Raw genomic sequence first — 24,711 nt, 5'->3', positions numbered from 1 at the left:
TGAAAATTCCCCTGCTTAAGCTTAGCCACATTAAAAAAAATACCAAGTAAGGATTTTAAAAATGCACACTTATGCTGTTAAACATTATATGATAAAAGCACCAAATGATAAAATTCAAGTATATTTATGAAATTATGATTATTTTTCCAACTAGGAAGGCTGGAAGTAGCAAAGAAATAATTTGACCTGCAAAAAGTTGCATCATTCACTCATTTTTTGAGAAAAATAACTTTTGAATGGTTAGAACATCTGAATGGCAGTTTTGGAGTTTACAATGCTCATGTAGGGATATCCGATACATGATATCCGGACTTTCATTTTAGTTGAATTTTTAACCAGCATAATATTGGGATTTATCTTTTGCAAGCTCCCATTATAAGTTACATAAGTCTTGACTCTATTAACAAAAGTACCATAAGTTTCAGGGCAAGAGAGCCAACTTTTCCAGGAAAAGAACAAGTCCCTTCTTTTGAAATTAATGCCTTCATGCACAGAATAAGTTTATTTCCCCTTTTCTCTTAGATGTGACCCTGCGAACAGTGCCATTTGGTATGGTTTAGAACTATGATTCAGATAGTCAAAATTCTAATTTCAAGAGGGGACCATTTGTGTATTTTTTTTTTTTTTTCAGAAATCTAAGTTGGGGGTCAGGACCCCTTTGACACCCCCCTAAATATGCCACTGTGATCAGGAAGACTATGACTTATTTTACACCCAGAAGTGAATATAAGATCACATTACTTCTGTCACATTTTCGTATTAGAGATTATGAGAAATAAAAATGGCAAAAAGTTCAGTTTGAAAAAGTGATGTCACTCGTTTGCATATCATTTTTGTCTCGCAAGATAATAAATATGCTTATACTTTATAAATTGTGCAATCAGTGAAGATCGAGATACAAAAAAAATTATTATATATATAAATCTTAAATTACATTGCATTGAAAAAAATGGGGCCATAGCAATAGCCCAAAGGTTTATTGGTCCGCATGTTCACTATAGAACCTTCAGACCAACGAACCCTTGATTAAAAAACTGATGAAAATGCTATGATTTTACGGACCAATGAACCTTCAAACTATCGAGACGCCCCCCCCCCCCCCCCCCCCCCCCCCCAGGTGCTCTAAGATACGTGTGCTACTCTACCCAAAGGGCAGCTGAGTGATGACGTCATTTATTAATTCTGTGCAAAATAAGGCTTGTATATCTCTTCGCGGCCTTGATAGTGGGTTTACTTTTGGTATGCCAAACCCTTTGGGTCCGTACTTTATTGTTACGAGCTCAACCCAAAAATAGAACAACCACGTGATCGGGAATTTCCAATGACGTTTTTTCCACGAAAGATTTAAACTGTCAGTGCAGTGCTTAGAAATATCCGAAAGAAAAATTGTCTGAACTATAAATAGAACTAAAACTTAATGTTAGTCCTTCAACGAGGGTAACTGGATCGTAGGACCAATACATGTAGTTGTGCGTTCACTGCCGTTTATTTCTGCCAAGGAGTTCTCTCCTTGTTTCTACCTACCGAAACTGACATGGCGGAATTCCGACCTCTAGATGATGAGGACGTGGAAAAACTTTTGGCTCAAATTGAAGAAATACTAGAAATTGCCAACAAATTATTACAGTTGATGCCGGACAGTGCGCCTCCACCAGCAAAGATGCTCCGTAAAATAATTGAATTTTTGAATACCGATGCTGGAAAATTAGCGACGAAGGAATTGTTGCCCTACATAGTGAGAGCAGTTTGTTACGTTGATAAATACATTCGACAATTGGAACTTTTGCAGAATGCAAATGCGTTTTTGCAGGACCTTTTTGCTGATGAAGATGTGTTGCAAGCGATCTCCACAGATCTCAGAAAAGCTGAAGGAAAAATTCAAGTTATCGAGAACCGAATGAACACCTTGGATGAGATACTGCATAAGCCCACCAGTGAATGCAGACCCCTGAATAACCAAGAAAAGAGAAGCTTCACCGCCTTGACTATTCAACTAGATGCTTCACTTAAGAATTGTCAATGGGATCTTGACCATCTTAGAGAGGAGATACTTGAACTTGAAAAGAAAGCAAAGGTCAAGTCTGGTGCAAGTAGATTTGGGAAATGGGTTTCGTTTGCAGCTGGTGAGTTTTTGGTTCATTTGTAATTGTACCACCAGCGTTAGCGCTGGCGGTACACATGGTTTCGGTCTCGTCCGGATCGTTCCGCCGGCTCCGCCGGCTCCGCCGGCTCCGCCGGACGGCTACCGTTACCGCTTCTCCTCCTAGACGGTAAGGCCCCCCATACCCATCTCATGGATTTAGGTCACCTATAATCTCAACTCGTTCCACGTAAAATTTGGGCTTTGTCGGTATTGGGGTCTGGGTGTGGCACTCATTGCAATGCACCCTTGTCTAAAAATGGCAAAATTAAATGCTAATTATCTACCCTACGGAAGGAGTTATGGGAAAAATTTCTATAGACGGCTTTCCAAAAGTCATATGTGTAGATTTCAAATATACCCTTGGATTTGACCTTTGACCTTTACTTCAAGGTCAAATGGGCCAAAATTTTCAAAAAAATGAAATTTTTTACGAAAAAAAAATTTTTTGCCCTGTTATTCAGACACCACACAGACTTAACCAATAATATTATTGGAAAGTGTTACCCTTCAGGTCATCTTTCATCTCCATGAATTTAGGGTCAATCGGTGCATTTTCACGGGAGTAGCGGCCATAAGATACCGAAACTGAAAACTGTCTCTAATTCGGGAACCGTTAATGCTAGAGACCCATTCTTTTTTGCATTTTGTAGAGCATGTAAAGCCCAACACTGGAGGTGGTCTCGGTTTTTTTGTATTCCATACGGTTTTCGAGTTACACTGTATCAAAAAGTACATATTGGTGGTAAAAGCAAAATGTGCAGTACGGTAATGGATAATAAATTTTGAACTCTGGAAAAATAAAACATTAGGCTTGGCAAAGCAGACAACTTGTGTTCAAAAATGACATAATTTCATCAAATTTGAACTTCTGAAACTTCAGAGCACCTCCTATTTCAAGAATTTTGACCAAAATGACATTTTCTTTATTTTAATTAATTTTTTCTGTACGAAATTTAAGGCACATTATGGTAACTCCAAAATTATAGCATTTAGTCCCTTATATCTCCAAAACTGGCAGAGATAGGTCTATAGTTACTATTGAAGTTGGATAGGAAGTCATATACTGGCAATCTATATGTGACCTTAAAATTGACCTTTGACCTACTTTTCACCATGAACTGAACTTTGCAAATTTTTCTTCCCTTTTATCTCCAAAACTGGCAGAGATAGGTCCATAGTTACTACTGAACTTGAATAGGAAGTCATATACTGGCAATTAAATGTGACCTTAAAATTGACCTTTGACCTACTTTTCACCATGAACTGAACTTTGCATGTAAAGCCCAATACTGGAGGTGGTCTCGGGTTTTTTTGTATTCCATACGGTTTTCGAGTTACGCTGTATCAAAAAGTACATATTGGTGGTAAAAGCAAAATGTGCAGTACGGTAATGGATAATAAATTTTGAACTCTGGAAAAATAAAACATAAGGCTTGGCAAAGCAGACAATGTGTTCAAAAATGACATTATTTCATCAAACTTGAACTTCTGAAACTTCAGAGCACCTCCTATTTCAAGAATTTTGACCAAAATGACATTTTCTTTATTTTAATTAATTTTTTCTGTACGAAATTTAAGGCACATTATGGTAACTCCAAAATTATAACATTTAGTCCCTTATATCTCCAAAACTGGCAGAGATAGGTCCATAGTTACTATTGAACTTGAATAGGAAGTCATATACTGGCAATATAAATGTGACCTTAAAATTGACCTTTGACCTACTTTTCACCATGAACTGAACTTTGCAAATTTTGCTTCCCTTTTATCTCCAAAACTGGCAGAGATAGGTCTATAGTTACTATTGAAATTGAATAGGAAGTCATATACTGGCAATCTAAATGTGACCTTAAAATTGACCTTTGACCTACTTTTCACCATGAACTGAACTTTGCAAATTTTGCTTCCCTTTTATCTCCAAAACTGGCAGAGATAGGTCCATAGTTACTATTGAACTTGAATAGGAAGTCATATACTGGCAATATAAATGTGACCTTAAAATTGACCTTTGACCTACTTTTCACCATAAACTGAACTTTGCAAATTTTGCTTCCCTTTTATCTCCAAAACTGGCAGAGATAGGTCCATAGTTACTATTGAACTTGAATAGGAAGTCATATACTGGCAATCTAAATGTGACCTTAAAATTGACCTTTGACTTACTTTTCACCATGAACTGAACTTTGCAAATTTTGCTTCCCTTTTATCTCCAAAACTGGCAGAGATAGGTCCATAGTTACTATTGAACTTGAATAGGAAGTCATATACTGGCAATATAAATGTGACCTTAAAATTGACCTTTGACCTACTTTTCACCATGAACTGATAGGTCCATAGTTACTATTGAACTTGAATAGGAAGTCATATACTGGCAATCTAAATGTGACCTTAAAATTGACCTTTGACCTACTTTTCACCATGAACTGAACTTTGCAAATTTTGCTTTCCTTTTATCTCCAAAACTGGCTGAGATAGGTCTGTAGTTACTATTGAACTTGAATAGGAAGTCATATACTGGCAATCTAAATGTGACCTTAAAATTGACCTTTGACCTACTTTTCACCATAAACTGAACTTTGCAAAATTTGCTTCCGTTTTATCTCCAAAACTGGCAGAGATAGGTTCATAGTTACTATTGAACTTGAATAGGAAGTCATATACTGGCAATCTAAATGTGACCTTAAAATTGACCTTTGACCTACTTTTCACCATGAACTGAACTTTGCAAATTTTGCTTCCCTTTTATCTCCAAAACTGGCAGAGATAGGTCCATAGTTACTACTGAACTTGAATAGGAAGTCATATACTGGCAATTAAATGTGACCTTAAAATTGACCTTTGACCTACTTTTCACCATGAACTGAACTTTGCATGTAAAGCCCAATACTGGAGGTGGTCTCGGGTTTTTTTGTATTCCATACGGTTTTCGAGTTACGCTGTATCAAAAAGTACATATTGGTGGTAAAAGCAAAATGTGCAGTACGGTAATGGATAATAAATTTTGAACTCTGGAAAAATAAAACATAAGGCTTGGCAAAGCAGACAACTTGTGTTCAAAAATGACATTATTTCATCAAACTTGAACTTCTGAAACTTCAGAGCACCTCCTATTTCAAGAATTTTGACCAAAATGACATTTTCTTTATTTTAATTAATTTTTTCTGTACGAAATTTAAGGCACATTATGGTAACTCCAAAATTATAACATTTAGTCCCTTATATCTCCAAAACTGGCAGAGATAGGTCCATAGTTACTATTGAACTTGAATAGGAAGTCATATACTGGCAATCTAAATGTGACCTTAAAATTGACCTTTGACCTACTTTTCACCATGAACTGAACTTTGCAAATTTTGCTTCCCTTTTATCTCCAAAACTGGCAGAGATAGGTCCATAGTTACTACTGAACTTGAATAGGAAGTCATATACTGGCAATTAAATGTGACCTTAAAATTGACCTTTGACCTACTTTTCACCATGAACTGAACTTTGCATGTAAAGCCCAATACTGGAGGTGGTCTCGGGTTTTTTTGTATTCCATACGGTTTTCGAGTTACGCTGTATCAAAAAGTACATATTGGTGGTAAAAGCAAAATGTGCAGTACGGTAATGGATAATAAATTTTGAACTCTGGAAAAATAAAACATAAGGCTTGGCAAAGCAGACAACTTGTGTTCAAAAATGACATTATTTCATCAAACTTGAACTTCTGAAACTTCAGAGCACCTCCTATTTCAAGAATTTTGACCAAAATGACATTTTCTTTATTTTAATTAATTTTTTCTGTACGAAATTTAAGGCACATTATGGTAACTCCAAAATTATAACATTTAGTCCCTTATATCTCCAAAACTGGCAGAGATAGGTTCATAGTTACTATTGAACTTGAATAGGAAGTCATATACTGGCAATCTAAATGTGACCTTAAAATTGACCTTTGACCTACTTTTCACCATGAACTGAACTTTGCAAATTTTGCTTCCCTTTTATCTCCAAAACTGGCAGAGATAGGTCCATAGTTACTATTGAAATTGAATAGGAAGTCATATACTGGCAATCTAAATGTGACCTTAAAATTGACCTTTGACCTACTTTTCACCATGAACTGAACTTTGCAAATTTTGCTTCCCTTTTATCTCCAAAACTGGCAGAGATAGGTCCATAGTTACTATTGAACTTGAATAGGAAGTCATATACTGGCAATCTAAATGTGACCTTAAAATTGACCTTTGACCTACTTTTCACCATGAACTTAACTTTGCAAATTTTGCTTCCCTTTTATCTCCAAAACTGGCAGAGATAGGTCCATAGTTACTATTGAACTTGAATAGGAAGTCATATACTGGCAATATAAATGTGACCTTAAAATTGACCTTTGACCTACTTTTCACCATGAACTGAACTTTGCATGTAAAGCCCAATACTGGAGGTGGTCTCGGTTTTTTTGTATTCCATACGGTTTTCGAGTTACGCTGTATCAAAAAGTACATATTGGTGGTAAAAGCAAAATGTGCAGTACGGTAATGGATAATAAATTTTGAACTCTGGAAAAATAAAACATAAGGCTTGGCAAAGCAGACAACTTGTGTTCAAAAATGACATTATTTCATCAAACTTGAACTTCTGAAACTTCAGAGCACCTCCTATTTCAAGAATTTTGACCAAAATGACATTTTCTTTGTTTAATTAATTTTTTCTGTACGAAATTTAAGGCACATTATGGTAACTCCAAAATAATAACATTTAGTCCCTTATATCTCCAAAATAGCAGAGATAGGTCCATAGTTACTATTGAACTTGAATAGGAAGTCATATACTGGCAATATAAATGTGACCTTAATATTGACCTTTGACCTACTTTTCACCATGAACTGAACTTTGCAAATTTTGCTTTCCTTTTATCTCCAAAACTGGCAGAGATAGGTCCATCGTTACTATTGAACTTGAATAGAAAGTCATATACTGGCAATCTAAATGTGACCTTGAAATTGACCTTTGACCTACTTTTCACCATGAACTGAATTTTGCAAATTTTGCTTCCGTTTTATCTCCAAAACTGACAGAGATAGGTCCATAGTTATTATTAAACTTGAATAGGAAGTCCTATACTGGCAATATAAGTGTGACCTTGAAATTGACCTTTGACCTACTTTTTATCATGAACTGAACTTTTTTCTCTTTTAACTTCAAACTTGACAGAGATAGGTTCATAGTTATTCTTGAACTTGAATATGAAGTCATATACTGGCAATTTACTGTGACCTTGAAATTGACCCTTGACCTACCTTACGAAGAACTTAAATTTGATTGTACCATATATGTTTTTTGCAATAGTTTAAAAATTCTTGTTGATTGCATTTTTACAGCTTGTCAAGCACAAAACTGGTGGCTGTGTCCCTTATTTTGTGTATGTGGGGGTCTATACGAATGCGCTTGCTCCAGCTGGTGGTACAATATTCGGAGGCGGTATCGCCTCTCTGATCCTCTAGTTATGACATGGAAACCAAAAAATGTTGGTACCTGCCCAGATACAGGGGTACAATGTCATTTTGATTATGGCTGTACATTGTGGAACATCTATATAACATCTCCCAGGGTAATAGTCCTAACTATTTATCTTTCTGTTTAGAACAAATACATGTAAGAAATTGGCATAATATAAACAGAAGATCCAGTGCCATTTCATTTTAGTTACCCACTGTCAAATCATTCGAAAAGGCATCTTATAACTATTCAACTATTGTACTACAGAATGAGCTTCCAAGCCATGTACTAGTAAGCTATTTTTTGGCAGAACAAAAGATTAATTTGCTTTATGACATGTCATGTCGACCTTATTTTGGTCGTATAAGGGTGCATTCCCAAAGATTTAGATTGATCCAGAGATTTAGATTTAGAATGACGTACCCCCCTGGGGGTTCACGCTAAATTGCAGTTAGCCGAGCGCGCACCATAGTTAATTACCCCCTTACAGCTTTTAGTAGGCGGGACAGACGCTTAAGCTGGCTAAGCTGATAGTAATCTAGTGAGACTCCCCATAGGGATAGATCGATCTAAAATCTATGGGAATGGGGTCTAAGAAACTAATAGAAGTGGTTTATATGTGTTAATGGAAATCCATGTTGCTTTTTATGTATCTTTAAACACTAATTGAATAAATTAGTATTATAATATCATTTGACAAATCATTACTAGTAACATTTAATTTATAAATATGTTATAATATGCTATACTTTTACATTGCATGTAGTCAATTCAGCTTTGACATAATTGAGTCATTACTACTTCTAGGATGTTGAAATGCATCGTATATTTGCTGTCTTTACAGGTGTATTGGCTGTTGTAGGTTTATGGACTAAGTCTGACAAGCTAACAACAAATGAGAAAATTGGACTTGGTGCCACTGCTGCAGGATGTGTAGGACTAGGATTGGGGATGCATGTGGTTGGAGAAGTATGAATACCCACACATGAATCAGAACATAACAAAATCATTGACCTTCTGTCTTATTTATTTAATTAATTTTTTTTTCCAAATTTCAAAGAATGCATTTTTAATAGTTTGGTGAGCAGGAGAAATTTACGATTGAACCCAGAGAAAACTTAAATAATGTTGTTTTTGTGTTCCAAAATTACTCACACTGTGGATCTGATATCCTCCACACCAAATTAAAATTGAAAAGAAAAAGCACCAAAATCTTAGGTTTGAAAAACAAAAATGAATTTCATCTACCAACCTTGCTTACAGAGAGTTCCTGCTCATTAAGGGGCCCGCACAAGGTGAGCATTTGGCGCGCGCCACTTGCGCTGCGCCGTTTTCTCATCGTGTGCGGGGGTATTGTGGTGAGATTTTTGCCTCTCGCGCGGATGAGCAAAATATCTCACGTGTTTGATATTTTTGGTCTCTTGAGGCAAATGTCTCAGTGCCGTTAGCCGGAAACAAAGAAAAATGGCAGCCCCCAGCGAAGTAAACAAAAATGTACACAGTTATAGTTAGTCTGATTGATGAACGTGGTCACCATTTGCCATTACTTTCAGAAAAAAAAAGTAATATATAATGCTTCCTTAATCACATGATCCCACAGTTCGCGGTGCATCCGATAGGGGCAGGCCGAGAGGCATCTCTGCTGAGCAAAGAGCGCATTGTTTGTGGGGAGCTGAGGAGCGCGAGCATCTGGCGCAGCGCAAGTGGCGCGCGCCAATTGCTCACCGTGTGCGGGGGGCTTTCAACATTTTATCAATTTTGTCTGGCCTAAAAAGATAACAAACAAGGATAAGGGGAAAATAGAAAAAAAAACTTGATCAGCTTACTAGTATTTTCCTAAGGTCTTAAGCCATCTTCTACAGTTTTCTGTCATTGTCAGTGAAGCCGTACACATCTTGAAATGTCATTTGCACACCTGCGTGTTCAGCTCTCCACATGAATGATATGAAAAGTTCTTTATCAGGTCAAATCAATTGTCAGATTGCAAATAAATTAACACAATAACATAAAAGGATGTGAGTTTATTACTCAAACTATTGATAGAAAAAAAGAAAGAAATACATAATACCATCAACTTGTCAGAAGCTATGATCTGCAAAAGAGTCCTTTAAGAATCTTTTACTCTGTTTTGCAAGTTATAATTATGTTGGTAGAAATGCTCTCTCAAATTATTGAAAGCCCATGAAAATTCTTTTTGAGTTATTATTATTATTATTGTTTATCTCCTCTGGACGTCTGGCCACACATTACAATACAGAAGACAAATATAAACTATCAATCAGTGTATATGTATATTGCTTAAGGCAACAGTGAAAACATGGCAAATTAATATTTTGAAGACTGCTGTTTTGATTTTTCAGCTTGTAAATATTGACATACCTATAGCACCATCATGAATTTTTATGCCTGAAGTAACATTTCTTATATTGCTTTTGTTTGGTTAGTGTACATTATCTATTGCTCCATTCCATAAAATATTTGAGCTTGTGATTAAATTCTTTTTCAGATTTGTTCTGGATATTTACATTAATTAATGAGACCACAACTATCATACAGGATAATAGATATAAATCAATAATGCAAGTTTGCCTTGATTATATTCATTTTGCTAAGATCTGTTCATCATCTTGTAACAGTAGCAGAACACACAGCCAGAAAGGGGTTTGATTGTAAATATCAGTTGCTTCGACATATACTTGTCTATCCAGTTATTGTTTTTAATCAAATTAATATCATTATATTTTTTATTTACCCAGGTGATGGATCGATACAAGAAACGGTTATCTTCTATCCAAGCAAGGCATGATGAACTTCAGAAAAAACTGGATTCTCTGCAAGAGGTTTCATTAAGGCATCAACAGGCAGAGAAAATCCTCAGCCCTTTTCATGCAGCTCCAACAAATGAGGCCCTTCTCTGCCAGTAACAGATCTTCACGAATACCACATATTAAATGGATCTTATAGATTGATGAATTGTAAACAATGTGCAGATGAATCTTTGAAAAGGTGTCATTGACTGCTAGTGTCTTGTAAAAAAAAAAGTTCAGGTAACACATCCTGACACATGCACACATCATACATTATCTTGTATACATGTCATTTTTAACTGTTCATCACCAAACTCTGTATGAACAGCTACCAGTAGAGGTTTAAGACTAGGAAACTTGTTTACTATTTTTTGTTCGCCACCGGATATATAGTGCTGTGATGACAACACCTTGACACTTACATGTACACTTTGCTGATGTTATGTAGATCATCACCAAATAAGTTTATCTTCTATTCAAGCAAGGCATGATGAACTTCAGAAAAAACTGGATTCTCTGCAAGAGGTTTCATTAAGGCATCAACAGGCAGAGAAAATCCTCAGCCCTTTTCATGCAGCTCCAACAAATGAGGCCCTTCTCTGCCAGTAACAGATCTTCACGAATACCACATATTAAATGGATCTTATAGATTGATGAATTGTAAACAATGTGCAGATGAATCTTTGAAAAGGTGTCATTGACTGCTAGTGTCTTGTAAAAAAAAAAGTTCAGGTAACACATCCTGACACATGCACACATCATACATTATCTTGTATACATGTCATTTTTAACTGTTCATCACCAAACTCTGTATGAACAGCTACCAGTAGAGGTTTAAGACTAAGAAACTTGTTTACTATTTTTTGTTCGCCACCGGATATATAGTGCTGTGATGACAACACCTTGACACTTACATGTACACTTTGCTGATGTTATGTAGATCATCACCAAATAAGTTTTCTCTTGAGTCTTTCCACATATCGATTAAATCAAGAGCTTTCCCTGTTATCCGACGTAGCCATATCTGCCTCTTCCATCAAACAACAACATCTGCAACCCTTTTTCAGCTGACGTCGAAAGTCTGCTCTCATCACTACGTATATTATGGGGTCCACAGCATGGTTGACAATTACTAATATGGTAGAACTGAAGAGTAGATCAGAATTTACTATACCCGTAACTTTTTGATGGATAGATGTGGCCTGGATATTAAAAATAATAAAATAATAATAATAATAATAATAATAAGACATAATCAGGCGTTACCTTACATTACATTGATGAGGACATATATTGTTATAATAAATCGGTGCTATCGATAGAGCTATTTTAAGGAAAGAAATGGGAGAAACGGATTATTTGAGATATACAAATTAGTCCTAATATGTTATATTGTTTGTATTGACAAAGCATGATTGTGCTTATTATGTTTCTGTATACTTGAAAGATGATATCAAAAGAAACTTACTATAAACGGCACCCAGCAAACTATAAAGGCAGCGGCGATGACACCAAGAAAATGCGCAAATGCTTTCTCCTGTTTTAGCTGAAATAACAAAAATAACAATAATAATAATAATACCAGGGCACAGATCATCACAATTTACTGAAGTGGTGCTTTTACTAAATATGCTAAACATGGCACATGGTCAAGAGCCATAATATTTATATCTGTGTAACTGTGTTATTTACTGATCTATTTCTTATGTAATTATAGTTCTTCCTCCCTTGTAAATTTGCATCACCTCATATTGTGAAACATGATCCTGGCCATATGTTTCACGATTTGTGTTTATGGTTAATTTATAATCACACCAAGAAGTTGTATCTCACCGCCAAGCTAGAATATTTTATTAGTAAATTAATTCGTACATCTGTTCATTATATAAAGATATATATTTGTTCAGTCACAAACTGGCAACTCAATTACCAACTAGAGAATATTATTATATTTATATTCTACAAGGTCATGGTTATCTATTTACCAGTACAGAAATAATACTAAATAATAATCAAAACCTATATTTCTCGTCCCAGTGTCTGGTTTATTTCTTCCTTGTAGAAACTAGTACAAACATGCAGATTTGTTGTACTTTATATATGTTTTTGATGTTTTATACGTCAGTTTATCTGTGCAGGGTTATTCAGTTCGATTAGCATTAAACGAGTTTTTTACTACTAATTAGTAACACGCAATTGAAAGGCTTTGGTTGATGTTCAATTAGCATAACGCGCATTCAAAACGAACCCATGTTATTAAAAGGAAACATCCTCGAAAACGCTAAAGGCAGCACGCAGTAAACATATGTATTGCATGTAAACCCTTACCTCTTTCTTCTGCTGTTCTGTGGGCGCCACAGTGCGTTTCATCTTAATTAGTTCTTTGATCACGGCACTATTGGCGATAACCATGGTTCCAACCAACGCTGCATTCAATATCATGTACAGAGCGAAGTAAGAGATGTCACCCGGTGTGTTGCTGAATACCAAGGCGTAGAGACAACTGATGCCTTCTTCGGAATATGGATCTGAGATGTAATAGCTGCTCCAACCGAACACGGGGCATAAGCTGACTAAGAACATCGTGAAGGTGCATACAAGGATGGATACTTTTGCCACTCTTGGCGTGATCTTTGCAGCATAAAAGTATGGCCTGACCAAAGCCAAATATCTGTCTACAGCCATTAAAGCACAGATAACACCCGTAGAATTCGTAAATAGGGTGTTGGTAACACCCATTATCTGGCAATATGAAGTGAAACCTGCAATATTAAAAGTAACAGTCAATATTTAAACTAAAAATCGAAAGTAAAATTTTTATACGATCTTTTGAAGAAGGCTATGTTTTACGTGGACACGACATCTTTCTTGCTCAAGTGTTCAGTGTACTTCCACAAAATAACGAGCCGGTATGCCTCTACTTGTGAAAATTCTTCCTCTAATCCACTTTCTTGAAAAAAAGAGTCTATTTTAATGCCTTTGTACATGATATGCTGAAGGAATTATGGTTAACAAACGGACCTACCCAAATACGTTTTAATCATTTTGGATGTCATCCCGCGAAGAGTGTACCCAACAATAGCCGTGAAATCAACCCAAGCGAGAGCCAATACGAGAATGTCTGGTGGCAACTTTGCTTTCTTTCTGTTCTTGGTCAGGACAATCACTGCCATCAAATTGCAAAAAAATCCTGGAAGGGCGTTTGTTTAAATGCATTAATATAATATAATATAATATAATATAATATAATATAATATAATATAATACAGAAATCAAATTGGTAATCTGCAATGATTGACAAGAATACTGAAATATGGTGTAACCAAAATATGAAGGAATTTCGTATTGTTGCAAAAAGGCCTTTAAAATAGATTTGGGGAGGGGAGGGGGGGGGATTCCCACAAATCCCTTCCGTTTCTTCCGATCTATCAAAACTAGGACGTAATATTCGAATATTGCGTCCTAGATCAAAATAAAAAGTATTTCAATTTTTTTAGGAAATGTCTAGATGAGTGTCACAGGTGGTACAAATAACCTGCTTGCATGTATGGTTGGCCCTCAACAGCTGCCCCCAAGCATTTTTCTCAGCTAACGGCCCTGGTCTAACAATGTGATGAGGTCTTTTGTTTTTAAAAGACCAAGGAGAACAGAAGACCAAAATGCACGGAACTAATCTGGCAATGGCAGTAGCCTATATTGTTGAAAATCATTTGAAACGATTCACATCAACTGCCTGCCGGGTGTGTAAATTTGCTGCTTAAGAAAAGATGATAACAAGTTCAGCCAAAGAATTGTTCCTTGGTTCAGAGAAACCAGATCTTGTTTGGTGGTATGGGTCCAATAGTACGAAAAGCTAGCTAGGACATACGAAACCGCATGTCCTAGAGTCAACCAAGAATTAAACGACAAATACATGAATGAGTAATATAAACTTAAACGCAATCACATTTCACAGTCTGCAAGTAATTTCTTGTCTGTTAAAAAGTGCCTAGTTGATTAAATGTAGATTAAAAGCAAAGAAGTGTTTCAGGGTGCGCAAATTAACAAGTGGAATGGACACCTGAGGTTACATAAATTAGGAAGGGAAATTCTATCATGTTTCATATGTTGCAAATTACTGACAGTGGAAATGTGTATATATTTAGCGACTTAATTAACGCATTGGTATTCGTTTAAGAGAATGTTATATAAGTCAGTAGATAATTCTCATCCAAGCGTCCGAAAGTGTCGCGTTAAAAAGTCTCTTGTGTCTTATTTCTGACAATTTTTCGACTAGTAGCGTAAAACCTTGCGAACAGGCAACTAACTGACAGATATAATCTTGGGTCCGCAAACAACAGATAAGACAGGGAAATGTAGGATAAATTTTATTTGAATAGATAATGAGAATATATATATATATATATATATATATATATATATATATATATATATATATATATATATATATATATATATATTGGTTTATTTGATTTTCTTTTAAAAAAAGCAATTTATCAAAACGTTCCAAATCAAAATTAGACTCATGCTAAATTTCATTGTTTCATGATCGGGTTATAATCTTATCTATAAAAATGTGTTTGTGATGTAGTATAAATTAGTCTTAAAACGCACGTTATGATGTTATAGATAACCATCGTTCCATTCTTTATTTCAATCTAAAAGGCGGTAAGAAAAGAAAATAGTTTATAAAAAGACCGAACATATTTTTACCGATGAGGCATGAGGTTTCGAGCTTGGATAACATGACCGACTCGTCGTGGTGTAATGTAAAACACAATTCGACTTTTTGGAGACGATTTTCTTTTTTAACATCAGTACACAATAGACTGGGGAAAACCAATTTCACCCCATTTTAGTGGATTTTTGTAGACAAAAGACAAGTTGTGTAGCAGGAATTTTTTATTTGGAAACAACATGGATAAACGCAATGATGGATAAAATAACTGATGCTTTAAAATATCAGACGATTGATACATGCGTATATATGTAATGCTGGTCGAAAGGTACACAACACTTCGATTTTTGGCAAAATCATTTAGTAACAATTAAACATGGCATTTCAATATGAGTTCAAACTTAAGTTAAGTTGTAACTGCGCTTAAACAAAACGATCATCAGTGGCAATTTTAAAGGGGGAGGGGGATCAGGTGGGTCCTGACCCTCCTTTGGTTTTTAAAAAATATATCACGCCAATATACTCCTCTTGAAATTAGAGTTTTGACTGGCTGAATCATTCTAATCCGTACCAAAGGGCACCGTTTGCCCTCGAAAAGGATTTTGGGGCCCTTAAGCAGGCCCCGAACCCAACGCATAGGGGGATATGGTCGGCATCGCATCCGAGGCCTGTCGTTCTGGACCCCCCCTTCATATAATCCTGGATCCGCCCCTGCTCATGCTACCAACCGATTGGCTGTAGAAAAGCAATCAAAACAGCACCTTTAGATTCAATAGCGCTTGTATTTGTAAAGAATATATGAGCTAAGTTGCAGCAACAGGTACATTAAGTTACACTTTTTTCGATGATTTGATTTTCCCAACAAAACAGGGAGTTTGATGGTGATGATGAGCTGTCACATCATCTGATAAACGTGTATAAATATAAAGAATACGCAAACGTATTTTTTTTGTTTAAAGGTTGAAAATGCATTGCAAAATCACGACTAGATGATATTTGTCATTAAGTGGATAATCTTCTGTATGATGCGATTAATTGAACGTTGCTGTCAATATTTCGCCCTCAGCATTTATTGATTCCAAGGCCATTGTTGGAAATCTTACGTTGGTCTTTTCATTATATCTCCACTAGTAAACTGCAGTACTCTCTCAAATTTCGGTATAGAATAAAAATGCCTGAAGACTGTAAATTGTTTGGATAGGTGAGTAGGCCAAATGATCTTGATAATCCATTATTCAGTTACATGATATTTTGAACTTTAGAATTGGTTGGTAAATTTCAAACGGATATATCATTATGTTTAAGTGATTCAATTTTTTTTAATGTTCTTTTTAATAATCTACAATTTTCTTTAGTAATTAATTGTCGCACATATTAATTAGTAGTAGTCATGCGAAACTTAACGTCACGAAAAGCTGCTGAGGATAGTATAATGTACGTGGTTGTAAATTCATCCATTGCATTATGCACTATTACCTGTATTTTCTCAAAATGGCAACCACAAAAATAAAATTTGTAAATTCGAGTAATAAAGAGTTTGATTTAAACAGGCGTTTGAAAACCACAAAAAAAAAAAAAAAAAAAAAAAACGTCTGTTTAAATAACATTTAGAATATGGAAAGAACAGACATTTAACCCTTTCTAGGTTTCTCCACCAAAACATATGAAGACAAAATCATGTTCTGTTGCCAAATCGTCGAAGCAAAGAAAAAAAGAAAGAAAGAAAGCGTGATTGCGTAAGGTAAAAACTGACTGACATTATGAAAAAAGAGACTGCCACACATTCGATAATCAGTAGAAATGTAATACTGTTTGTGGCATTTTAGCGGAAAGGAAAATGAAGTGGCAAAAGCGATGAATAAAAACCAACCCAAGCGGCGCCTCAGCCATAACATCTATGTCATAATAAAGTGATTCTCCCTATTCTCAACCTACGAGTTGTAACCAACTGTTGCACTGATCGTATCAGTTCGAATTCTAAAATTTTGAAATACTGGTATTGATGTTTTTATTTTTCATCTTTATATATACTTGCTTTTACGGGTTGTCTTTTAAATGAAATTATCGGAAGCTTAAATTTCAATCACAACATTTTTAGGGTGCAGACCTAATACATGAAGAACACGCAGCGGAAATTGCAAGACAAAATTAATTCTATGACCTGTAGGTCTCGGCTTTCTTGGCTGTACCGCAGGTAAGAAAAGTGATACAATGAAAGCAAGAAGGGTACATATTTCGTACCAAAATAAAGCGAGTTTTGTGATTGATAACTATTTTACGGCTGAACTTCATTTATTTTAAGAATAATGATTATCATTTATAATGATTTTAGATTGATGAAAATGAAACAAAAACACTGTAATTGCACCAAGTAAGGTCCATTCTTCATCAACAATTGAGTTTCAAAAGTAGTGATAAAAGCATTGAAATTAAGGGCCACGCACCACGACTCAAAAAATAGAGTAGGTAATCAATTTCTTTTATCCAGCACAATTTTTTCAAAAGCTATAGTAATGCTTAAAATATCTTGGGTTTTAACTGTTGAAATTGAGGCTGAAATCGCAAAAATCCCGAAAACACGATGTCACCATTCTAGATGTCATTTCAGTTGACTATTCTTGAGTGTTTTGTCATATTTTGTTTCTACGGGTGTTGTGCCATGGCATTAAGTTATTAGTTTTGATATTTACCGGTTGTAAGTTAAGGTTTGAGATACTAGCTGGCGTAACGTACAAGTTAGAATAATATAACGTGCCGTTAGCAGATATTTTTGACATTAAAAGATATATGTAAATGGATTTTTTCATACGGACCAAATTAGATCCACAGTGCGTGTTAACCTTTACCTGCTTTGCCATGGCCTTAAGTTACTACTGTTTGCATATTTGTCTCTTTTTACTACAGTGTATCCATATTTGTCTCTTTTTACTAGTATATCCATATACAATCTATATGGCAAAGAGACGACCTGTCTTTTGCGATTGAATTGTAATATTAGTAACGTTTGATTCATAGCAAAGCCAAAGAAAAGTCTAAATAAGGGCTTCGGGTATCATTTCTCCAGATCGCATAAAAGCTTTAATTTCTACAAACAAATGACAAGAAAGAACTTCACGTTTACTACTGTTATTGATACATTTGTGACGACCCGATATGTCCGACAGGCCAGATATGTCCTACGACCAGAGAACAGGCCAGATATGTCCGACAAAAAAAGAGCCAGTTGGGTCCGACATATCTGTCCTGTCGGAAACATCTGGCTCTTTTTTGTCGGACATATCTGGCCTTCTCTGGTCGTAGAACATATCTGGCCTGTCGGACATATCGGGTCGTCACAAATGCTAAATTAACAAAAAGAATCTGCTGCTTTTATGCATTACTTATTTTTACTTTCAGGGCTTGACTTTATTTGGACCAGAAATTTCTTAAAAGTGTCAAGACATCGTCATATTAAATACCAACCACGCTAAATTTACTTTATATAAAACTAAATGCTGCATTACTTATTTGCTCAAATTCTTTCCATTTGCATCTTAAAAACGGGTAATTTTTTAAACTGTAAATAGCAGGACTCACCTACAACCAATATGATATACAGGAGCACTGTAAACGGGAGGTCAACCTTCCACTGGAAATTTTCAGTGTCAACATTTTCTTTGACCATTACGATCTTCCTACCACTGGAGTTGTCAGATTTAAAACCAAAACTCATCTGGTCCGTAATTGTTGCGTTAGGCAATCGGGAAACATCCATCACGTTGCCAACCCAATTTTCACTCTCTGGATATAGTCATTATAGCGTAATTGTAGGCCTATATACCGTGCAGTCAGAGTAGTAGCTTCCTTCTGCTGGGCGAATCAGCTTGCTTGGCTTTAAATTAGTTTCAGACAACCAATACCACTTCTTTTGCGTGACAACGATGGCAGTTTGATATTCAGTGCTGTTATTTGGATCACAAAGGATAAGTAATGATGCAGTGTCAGCAGTGCAGCGTTGTCTTTCTCAAATAAACATGTAGGCTATAGTAGGTTATATTTACCGATTGCATTACCTTGACTGTAAAAAATAGGATGTAGCCTGTTCTTATTGATATGCTAAACATCACAGAATGGATGTTTGATGTTAATGTTAATAAAAATGCGTCTTTTTTTTTAGTTTTACTTCGACCTATATTCAGTTAAATAGATATAATTTATTCATTTAACATATTTCATAAAGAATTAATCAAATATGCAAAATACACCTCGATAGTGGAGAGCTTGCTTCTTCTTTCCTTTGAATTTTTCCAACAAATTTTTGGTTTTGTTTTTTTTTTTTTCTTTCAATTTTGACTTTAGATGTGGGACGTCACATTGTGCAGAACTTGTTTATGGCACATGCTTTGTTGTTAGCTGTTGAACGTGTATTAAATTTATAATGCTCATGCTTACGCCATAAATTTATGTTGACGTCACAATACAACGGGAACCATAGTGATATTAAGTTTGGGTGATGGTTATGAAATAATTATCATGATGTAAAAAAAAAGGGTTAAGAAATAATGAAAAATGTTTTTTGTTGCTGCTGCTGCAATGATGTGAAAACTGTAGATACAAGTAAGCCTATGCCCAGTATCAACATCATCAATGCTCAGGAGGAAAGGACAACATCACCAAACATTAGAAAGTCGAGTAGTGAAATTTTTCACGACAAATGCAGGTAAAATAGATATCAATGTTGTAAATTGGGGAAGGGCATTGACAGAATAATTTATTTGTCTGCTGTTTCTCCATGCTTTTTAAAGACCTCAATGCTCTCATTTTATGCTTAAAGCTGCGTTCACCTGACGAGCGTTTATAGTAGTTTTGAATATGGGTCTACACGTATGTAAGGTCAAACTGAAATTAAAAGACAGATACTTTATGATATAATTAAGGCGATTCCCTACTTTGTTCAGGTTGTTATGAATTAAGATGCCTTTCTATTGCCAATTGCCAACCGCCCCTTTTCTATTTGTTCGAGACACTGTAAGTGTTTTCGGAGAGAATAATTGCTAGTATATCACTAAGTTCACTGTCATCGTTCGGTACAGGAGTTTTGGTGCATGATCTCAACTGAAGATTTTATTTGCAAGTAATGCAGTATTAAATATGGCATATATACATTTCTTTTGAATAAAAAAAAAGCATTAGAAATGCTACTTCATCATTAGACTTGCTTTCTTTTGATATGAAATGGCTCTTTCTTGTCTTTGACATAGCAAATATTGTTTCAAAGCATCAAAACTGGTAGCGTAGCTAATTAATGCTATATATTATGCTAGAAAATGCCGAAAAAGTGGATAAAGTAAGCTTTGGTTCCATCGCAAGAAGGCCAATCATTTGTCTAAACAAAACAAGTTTTGCATTAATTGTCATAAACACGCCATGTTTGAAACATTTAAATTTTATGGCCGAAAATCTGAAATTAAATGAACCTTGACCTTCGGCAATAAAGGAAAGCTATCAAAATTTTGTTGTTATAATGAAACATAAAATATCTTAAAACAACTGATTTGACAAAAAAAGACGTCCAATATTGCATTAGAGAAGCTACTCAATACTGATGTGAGAGGTGCATTGCTATTGCGTACCATCCACAAATATAAGTAGATGAATTCCACTTTTGTTGTTTTTCTAAATTTTATTATTATTTATTATTATTATTTGTTATGCTGCTTGAAACAACTGCGTGCATGATATGACAGCAAATAACTAAACTTTTTGTTGGGCTGATTTTTCCATAAGAAATTAATCAAATACGTGGCCATTGACCTCATCTTAGCTGAATTTCTCATTCTGCTGCATAAATGCGTTCATTTTATTTAGCTTTGACTGGGATTTTTTATGAGAACATTCGGATTCAATGGAATATCTTAACCCTGAAAACCTAAACTAAACTAATTGAGATTTACCAACGACTGCATTGGAGCATGATTGTAGGGAAATAAAATTGCAAAACAGGAGAATCACCATTTACGGAGATATCTTTAAAAAAGGGGTCTTGCATTTCCCATGAAGGGTTGTTTGTACGCTTTTCATTCCATTGTCTTAATCTTTAATGTGCTTATGTTATATGCAACGTGGAAACGAAAGAGCGCATTAAATTGATAACTTAGATTTTAATATTTCTGATGGGCACTTTCGACAAAATGACAGTCATTTGACACTAAACAGTTTTTGGGATCCATTATTGAAATTATGGCGTATTAATTTATCAAGTTATCTTACGCATTTTTTTTCGTCTCAGGACGAGGCGTAGGTGCTCTGTGACGCCAAGTATATCTACTTTGTGGGAATGTGGCGAAGAAGAGGAAGATGAAGGTAGTTTTTAGGTCAACTAAAAGTTATCACAAAGTAAATTATTAGCCAAAATATCAACAAAGTATGCAGCGAAATGAATTAACATAGACAGCACGTTACATCCTTTTTGTGCATTTTCAGGTGGAAGACCGGACGAGCAGCAACTTCCCAAAGTTCAAGGGACAAAGGGCCAGCAGGACTAACGTTCCTTTTACCATAAACTTTCGGAAAAACTACTTCCATGTTAAAAATCGTTCAAGATTAATAAAAGAAAAAAATAGAATTTAACATTTTTATTTCTAAGGACAATATTGAAACAATAAATATGTACAAGGGGGCAACCTGCTTCCCACCAAAATATATTAAATAAATGCAAATTTAATTATTTTCTCTCGAATTCTGTATTAGACATTTACTATATACATAATTGAAAGCTTTAAGTCTTTTTTTTTTAAGTAAAGGTCTAAACCCTTACAACAATGAAGGGAAAAGCTCAGTAAAAGAGTCTTCCCAGATTTCATCTAGTCCCGAGGAATAGTCACTATCTGGAGACCCACAGCTACTAGCAGGAGATCCAACATCACTCATATCACTGTAGCCAGAGTCGCTGACTGTCTCCCCTTTGATTTTCCCATCATTCTCTTCATATAGTGAAGTATCTATTGCAACTACATTGTCCTTAGAAACAAAAGACTGGTTTGGCACAGAGGGCTCCAATCCAGCCAGGCTGCTTTTCAAGATCTGGTCCAAATCTTCAAGAGCAGCAGACATTGTGGTGTCCTCAGTGTTCAATTTCGTGTTTACTGGGATGGTCTGTTGTTGCAGATGACCTGCACATGTGGATGGTTTGTGTTGCACCACTTCTTTCTTATCAACTTTGAAATACTCATGATCAAATTTTATGAGTTCATTGATGGATTCCAGCTCTTCTGTTGTGGGCCCCACCATGTTAGTAGGGGCTGTTTGCAGGGGAATGTGTTGCTGTGTGCTGTCTGTAGCAGGCTCTTCTGTTGGCTCATCACTCGTTTCCTTCTGTAGTTGTTGGAGCAATCCAAGAAAATCATACTGGAAAAAACATACACGTTGTTTTAAATACATGCATTCTTGGATGCAAATATTTTGTTTGCACAGACCCTCAATCTAAAATACAAGTTTAAAGAATGCTTCTTCTGCTGTAATATTATCTACTTGAGGTTACTTTAAAACAAGAACACGTCTCTAACTTATTATAAAGAAATACTTACTTCCACGTCATTAGACAGGCAACTAAGTGCGTCATCAATAGAGAAAGAGCAATCATCTTTTCCTGCTGCTGAGGAAGGTTGAGTGCTGCGGACTCAGGGGATGAATGTTCTTTCTTTAGGATGACAACACCTTCTGGATTCTGTCCAAGACGTTCTTTTAGCTGCTGATTTTCTTGAAAAAGTGCATTGGATTTTTGTCTTAATGAAATATTTTCTGCCTGTAGTCTTTTATTTTCTCTTTCCATTGTATTCAATTCTGCTTCAAGGTCTGACATTCTTGCTTTCTTTCTGTCTCGAGCTGTTTGGGCTGCTACTCTGTTTTTTAATTTTCTGCAAGACAGATGTTTAAATATGTGAATTGCTTTTCTGGGAAAAACTAATGAGAAGCGAATATGAAAGAGAAAGACAGTAATGAAGTAAATCTAATTCAAATCTTTTAATTACATGACAAGTGACCAGATGAAACAAAACTTAATTGATTAACCTTTCATCAGAAACTTAATTTCAAATTTTAACTTTATCATATCTTATAATATTGCAGAAATCTACAAATGTCATATTAGACATATAAACTTCCGGGTAACATTCCATTCTGGAATGTTCCATATGGTAAATGCATTTTTGGTCTTCAACTTCAAGCGTGGTTCTAAAATGAAATGCCAAGAAAAAAATATTTGTAACATTCAATTAACAGTGCAAGATGTTTTACCTTCTCAGCATCTTCTCCTCTTGTGTGAGATGCGTGAGTCTTCGTCTTTTTCGCCCCGGCTCCAGGGGCTCATCCTCCACAACATGGGCCGGGACCTCCATCACCACCGGGCTAGTGGGTTTCTGTGGCACAGTGGTGATCAAAATCGTTCTCCGTCCCAATGAAGTCATTTTCGTACTCTTAGTATCAGTGCAGAACACATACAAATTTGATTAACCGATTGTAGGTCATCAAAATCGGAGTTGTAAACTTCTACATCCCTAACACAGCTTTTCTCTCTCCTATAACTCTCGCTACTGACGGTCGTGTCGATTTCTTATTGGTCGTCAGGTGCAATTGACGTCAGACTATCACCAGCTGATTGGCTGACTATTTCTGATGCAAGGTCTCCTTTCTAAAAATAGCGTATGACCAAAAACAAATAACCTGCCACGCTGGAGCGTATTACATGTATTATTTCGTGTTCCGTCGAATAATTCTCTTTGCAAAAATTTCGTACATTTCATCATACGAAATTCAAAACATACAATTTAGTGACTTACTATTTCCGGTATGCTGCAATATTAGTGGCATTTGCTAGATCTGTACATGTACTACAGGGGCGGATCCAGGAAGAGGGGGGGAGGGGGGGGGGCAGCCCGCGGATACGAAGCCGACTCTTCCAATCCCCCCTCCCCTTGGCGTGGGGTTCGGGCCTGCTAAAGGACCCCGAAAATTTGGTATTTTAGAGAGCGAACGGTGCCATTTGGTTTAGAACTACATGTATGAGACAGCTAGTCAAAATTCTAATTTCAAGAGTGGACCATACGTATTTTTTTTTCAGAAATCAAAAGGGGGGGGGTCAGGACCCCCCCTTCATCCGTCACTGTACTAGCACGTGAGCACACTAGCAGTAAAATAGGAGGTACATGTAAACGCAGCAACTGTGGAACATTTGGGGCGAAGAAAGTAAATGCACTGTGTAAAAAAGGCAAAAATGCCATAATTATTCGCTTACTCAACGTACTTGCGGTTTGGGAGTTGAACCCCCCCCCCCCCCCCCCGCCCCCTTTGGAGTGGGTTCAAGAGATAGGTCTTCGTGTACTCTCGTTTTCAAAAAATCATCGTGTTCAATTCACTTTCGGTAATTGTAAGTGTTAATCTGCCATTTTTTTTTCTTTTGGAAATAAAATTATAGGAATTTTCTAACAAGTCTATCATTCAACAATTCCGACCTGATCTTATTTTTTAAACTAAATTAAATCCTGACAATAGAAAAAAGCAAAGGCATTTATTTCTGAATTTCAAAATTTTTTTATTTTTTATATTTCTTTTCAGAAAATTCA

General features: G+C 35.8%; 3 protein-coding genes across 3 annotated transcripts; 1 reads left to right on the top strand and 2 right to left on the bottom strand.

The window, feature by feature from the left end:
• The first annotated feature begins 1,244 nt into the window (after positions 1–1,244).
• Positions 1,245–12,463, top strand: LOC106156950 (uncharacterized). The gene is made up of 3 exons (XM_013532398.3): positions 1,245–2,123; positions 8,472–8,596; positions 10,384–12,463. The coding sequence occupies exons 1-3, from the start codon at positions 1,535–1,537 to the stop codon at positions 10,549–10,551; spliced, it is 882 nt and encodes a 293-aa protein (XP_013387852.1). The 5' UTR covers positions 1,245–1,534; the 3' UTR covers positions 10,552–12,463.
• LOC147764338 (octopamine receptor beta-2R-like) lies at positions 9,634–19,418 on the bottom strand. The gene is made up of 5 exons (XM_087002369.1): positions 18,689–19,418; positions 13,460–13,624; positions 12,763–13,196; positions 11,903–11,980; positions 9,634–11,636 (listed from the first exon to the last, which is right to left on the bottom strand). The coding sequence occupies exons 1-5, from the start codon at positions 18,864–18,866 to the stop codon at positions 11,424–11,426; spliced, it is 1,068 nt and encodes a 355-aa protein (XP_086858495.1). The 5' UTR covers positions 18,867–19,418; the 3' UTR covers positions 9,634–11,423.
• Positions 19,419–21,711: 2,293 nt separating this feature from the next.
• On the bottom strand, positions 21,712–23,696 carry LOC106156947 (X-box-binding protein 1-like). The gene is made up of 3 exons (XM_013532395.2): positions 23,387–23,696; positions 22,678–23,007; positions 21,712–22,498 (listed from the first exon to the last, which is right to left on the bottom strand). The coding sequence occupies exons 1-3, from the start codon at positions 23,554–23,556 to the stop codon at positions 22,333–22,335; spliced, it is 666 nt and encodes a 221-aa protein (XP_013387849.1). The 5' UTR covers positions 23,557–23,696; the 3' UTR covers positions 21,712–22,332.
• Positions 23,697–24,711: the final 1,015 nt, after the last annotated feature.

This window comes from Lingula anatina, chromosome 1 (assembly GCF_051362555.1).
Source record: "Lingula anatina isolate TDL-2025a chromosome 1, LinAna3.0, whole genome shotgun sequence".
In the NCBI taxonomy this organism is placed as follows: Eukaryota; Metazoa; Brachiopoda; class Lingulata; order Lingulida; family Lingulidae; genus Lingula; species Lingula anatina.
The sequence above is the reverse complement of the archived record's forward strand: the minus strand, read 5'-3'. Positions and strand labels throughout refer to the sequence as shown.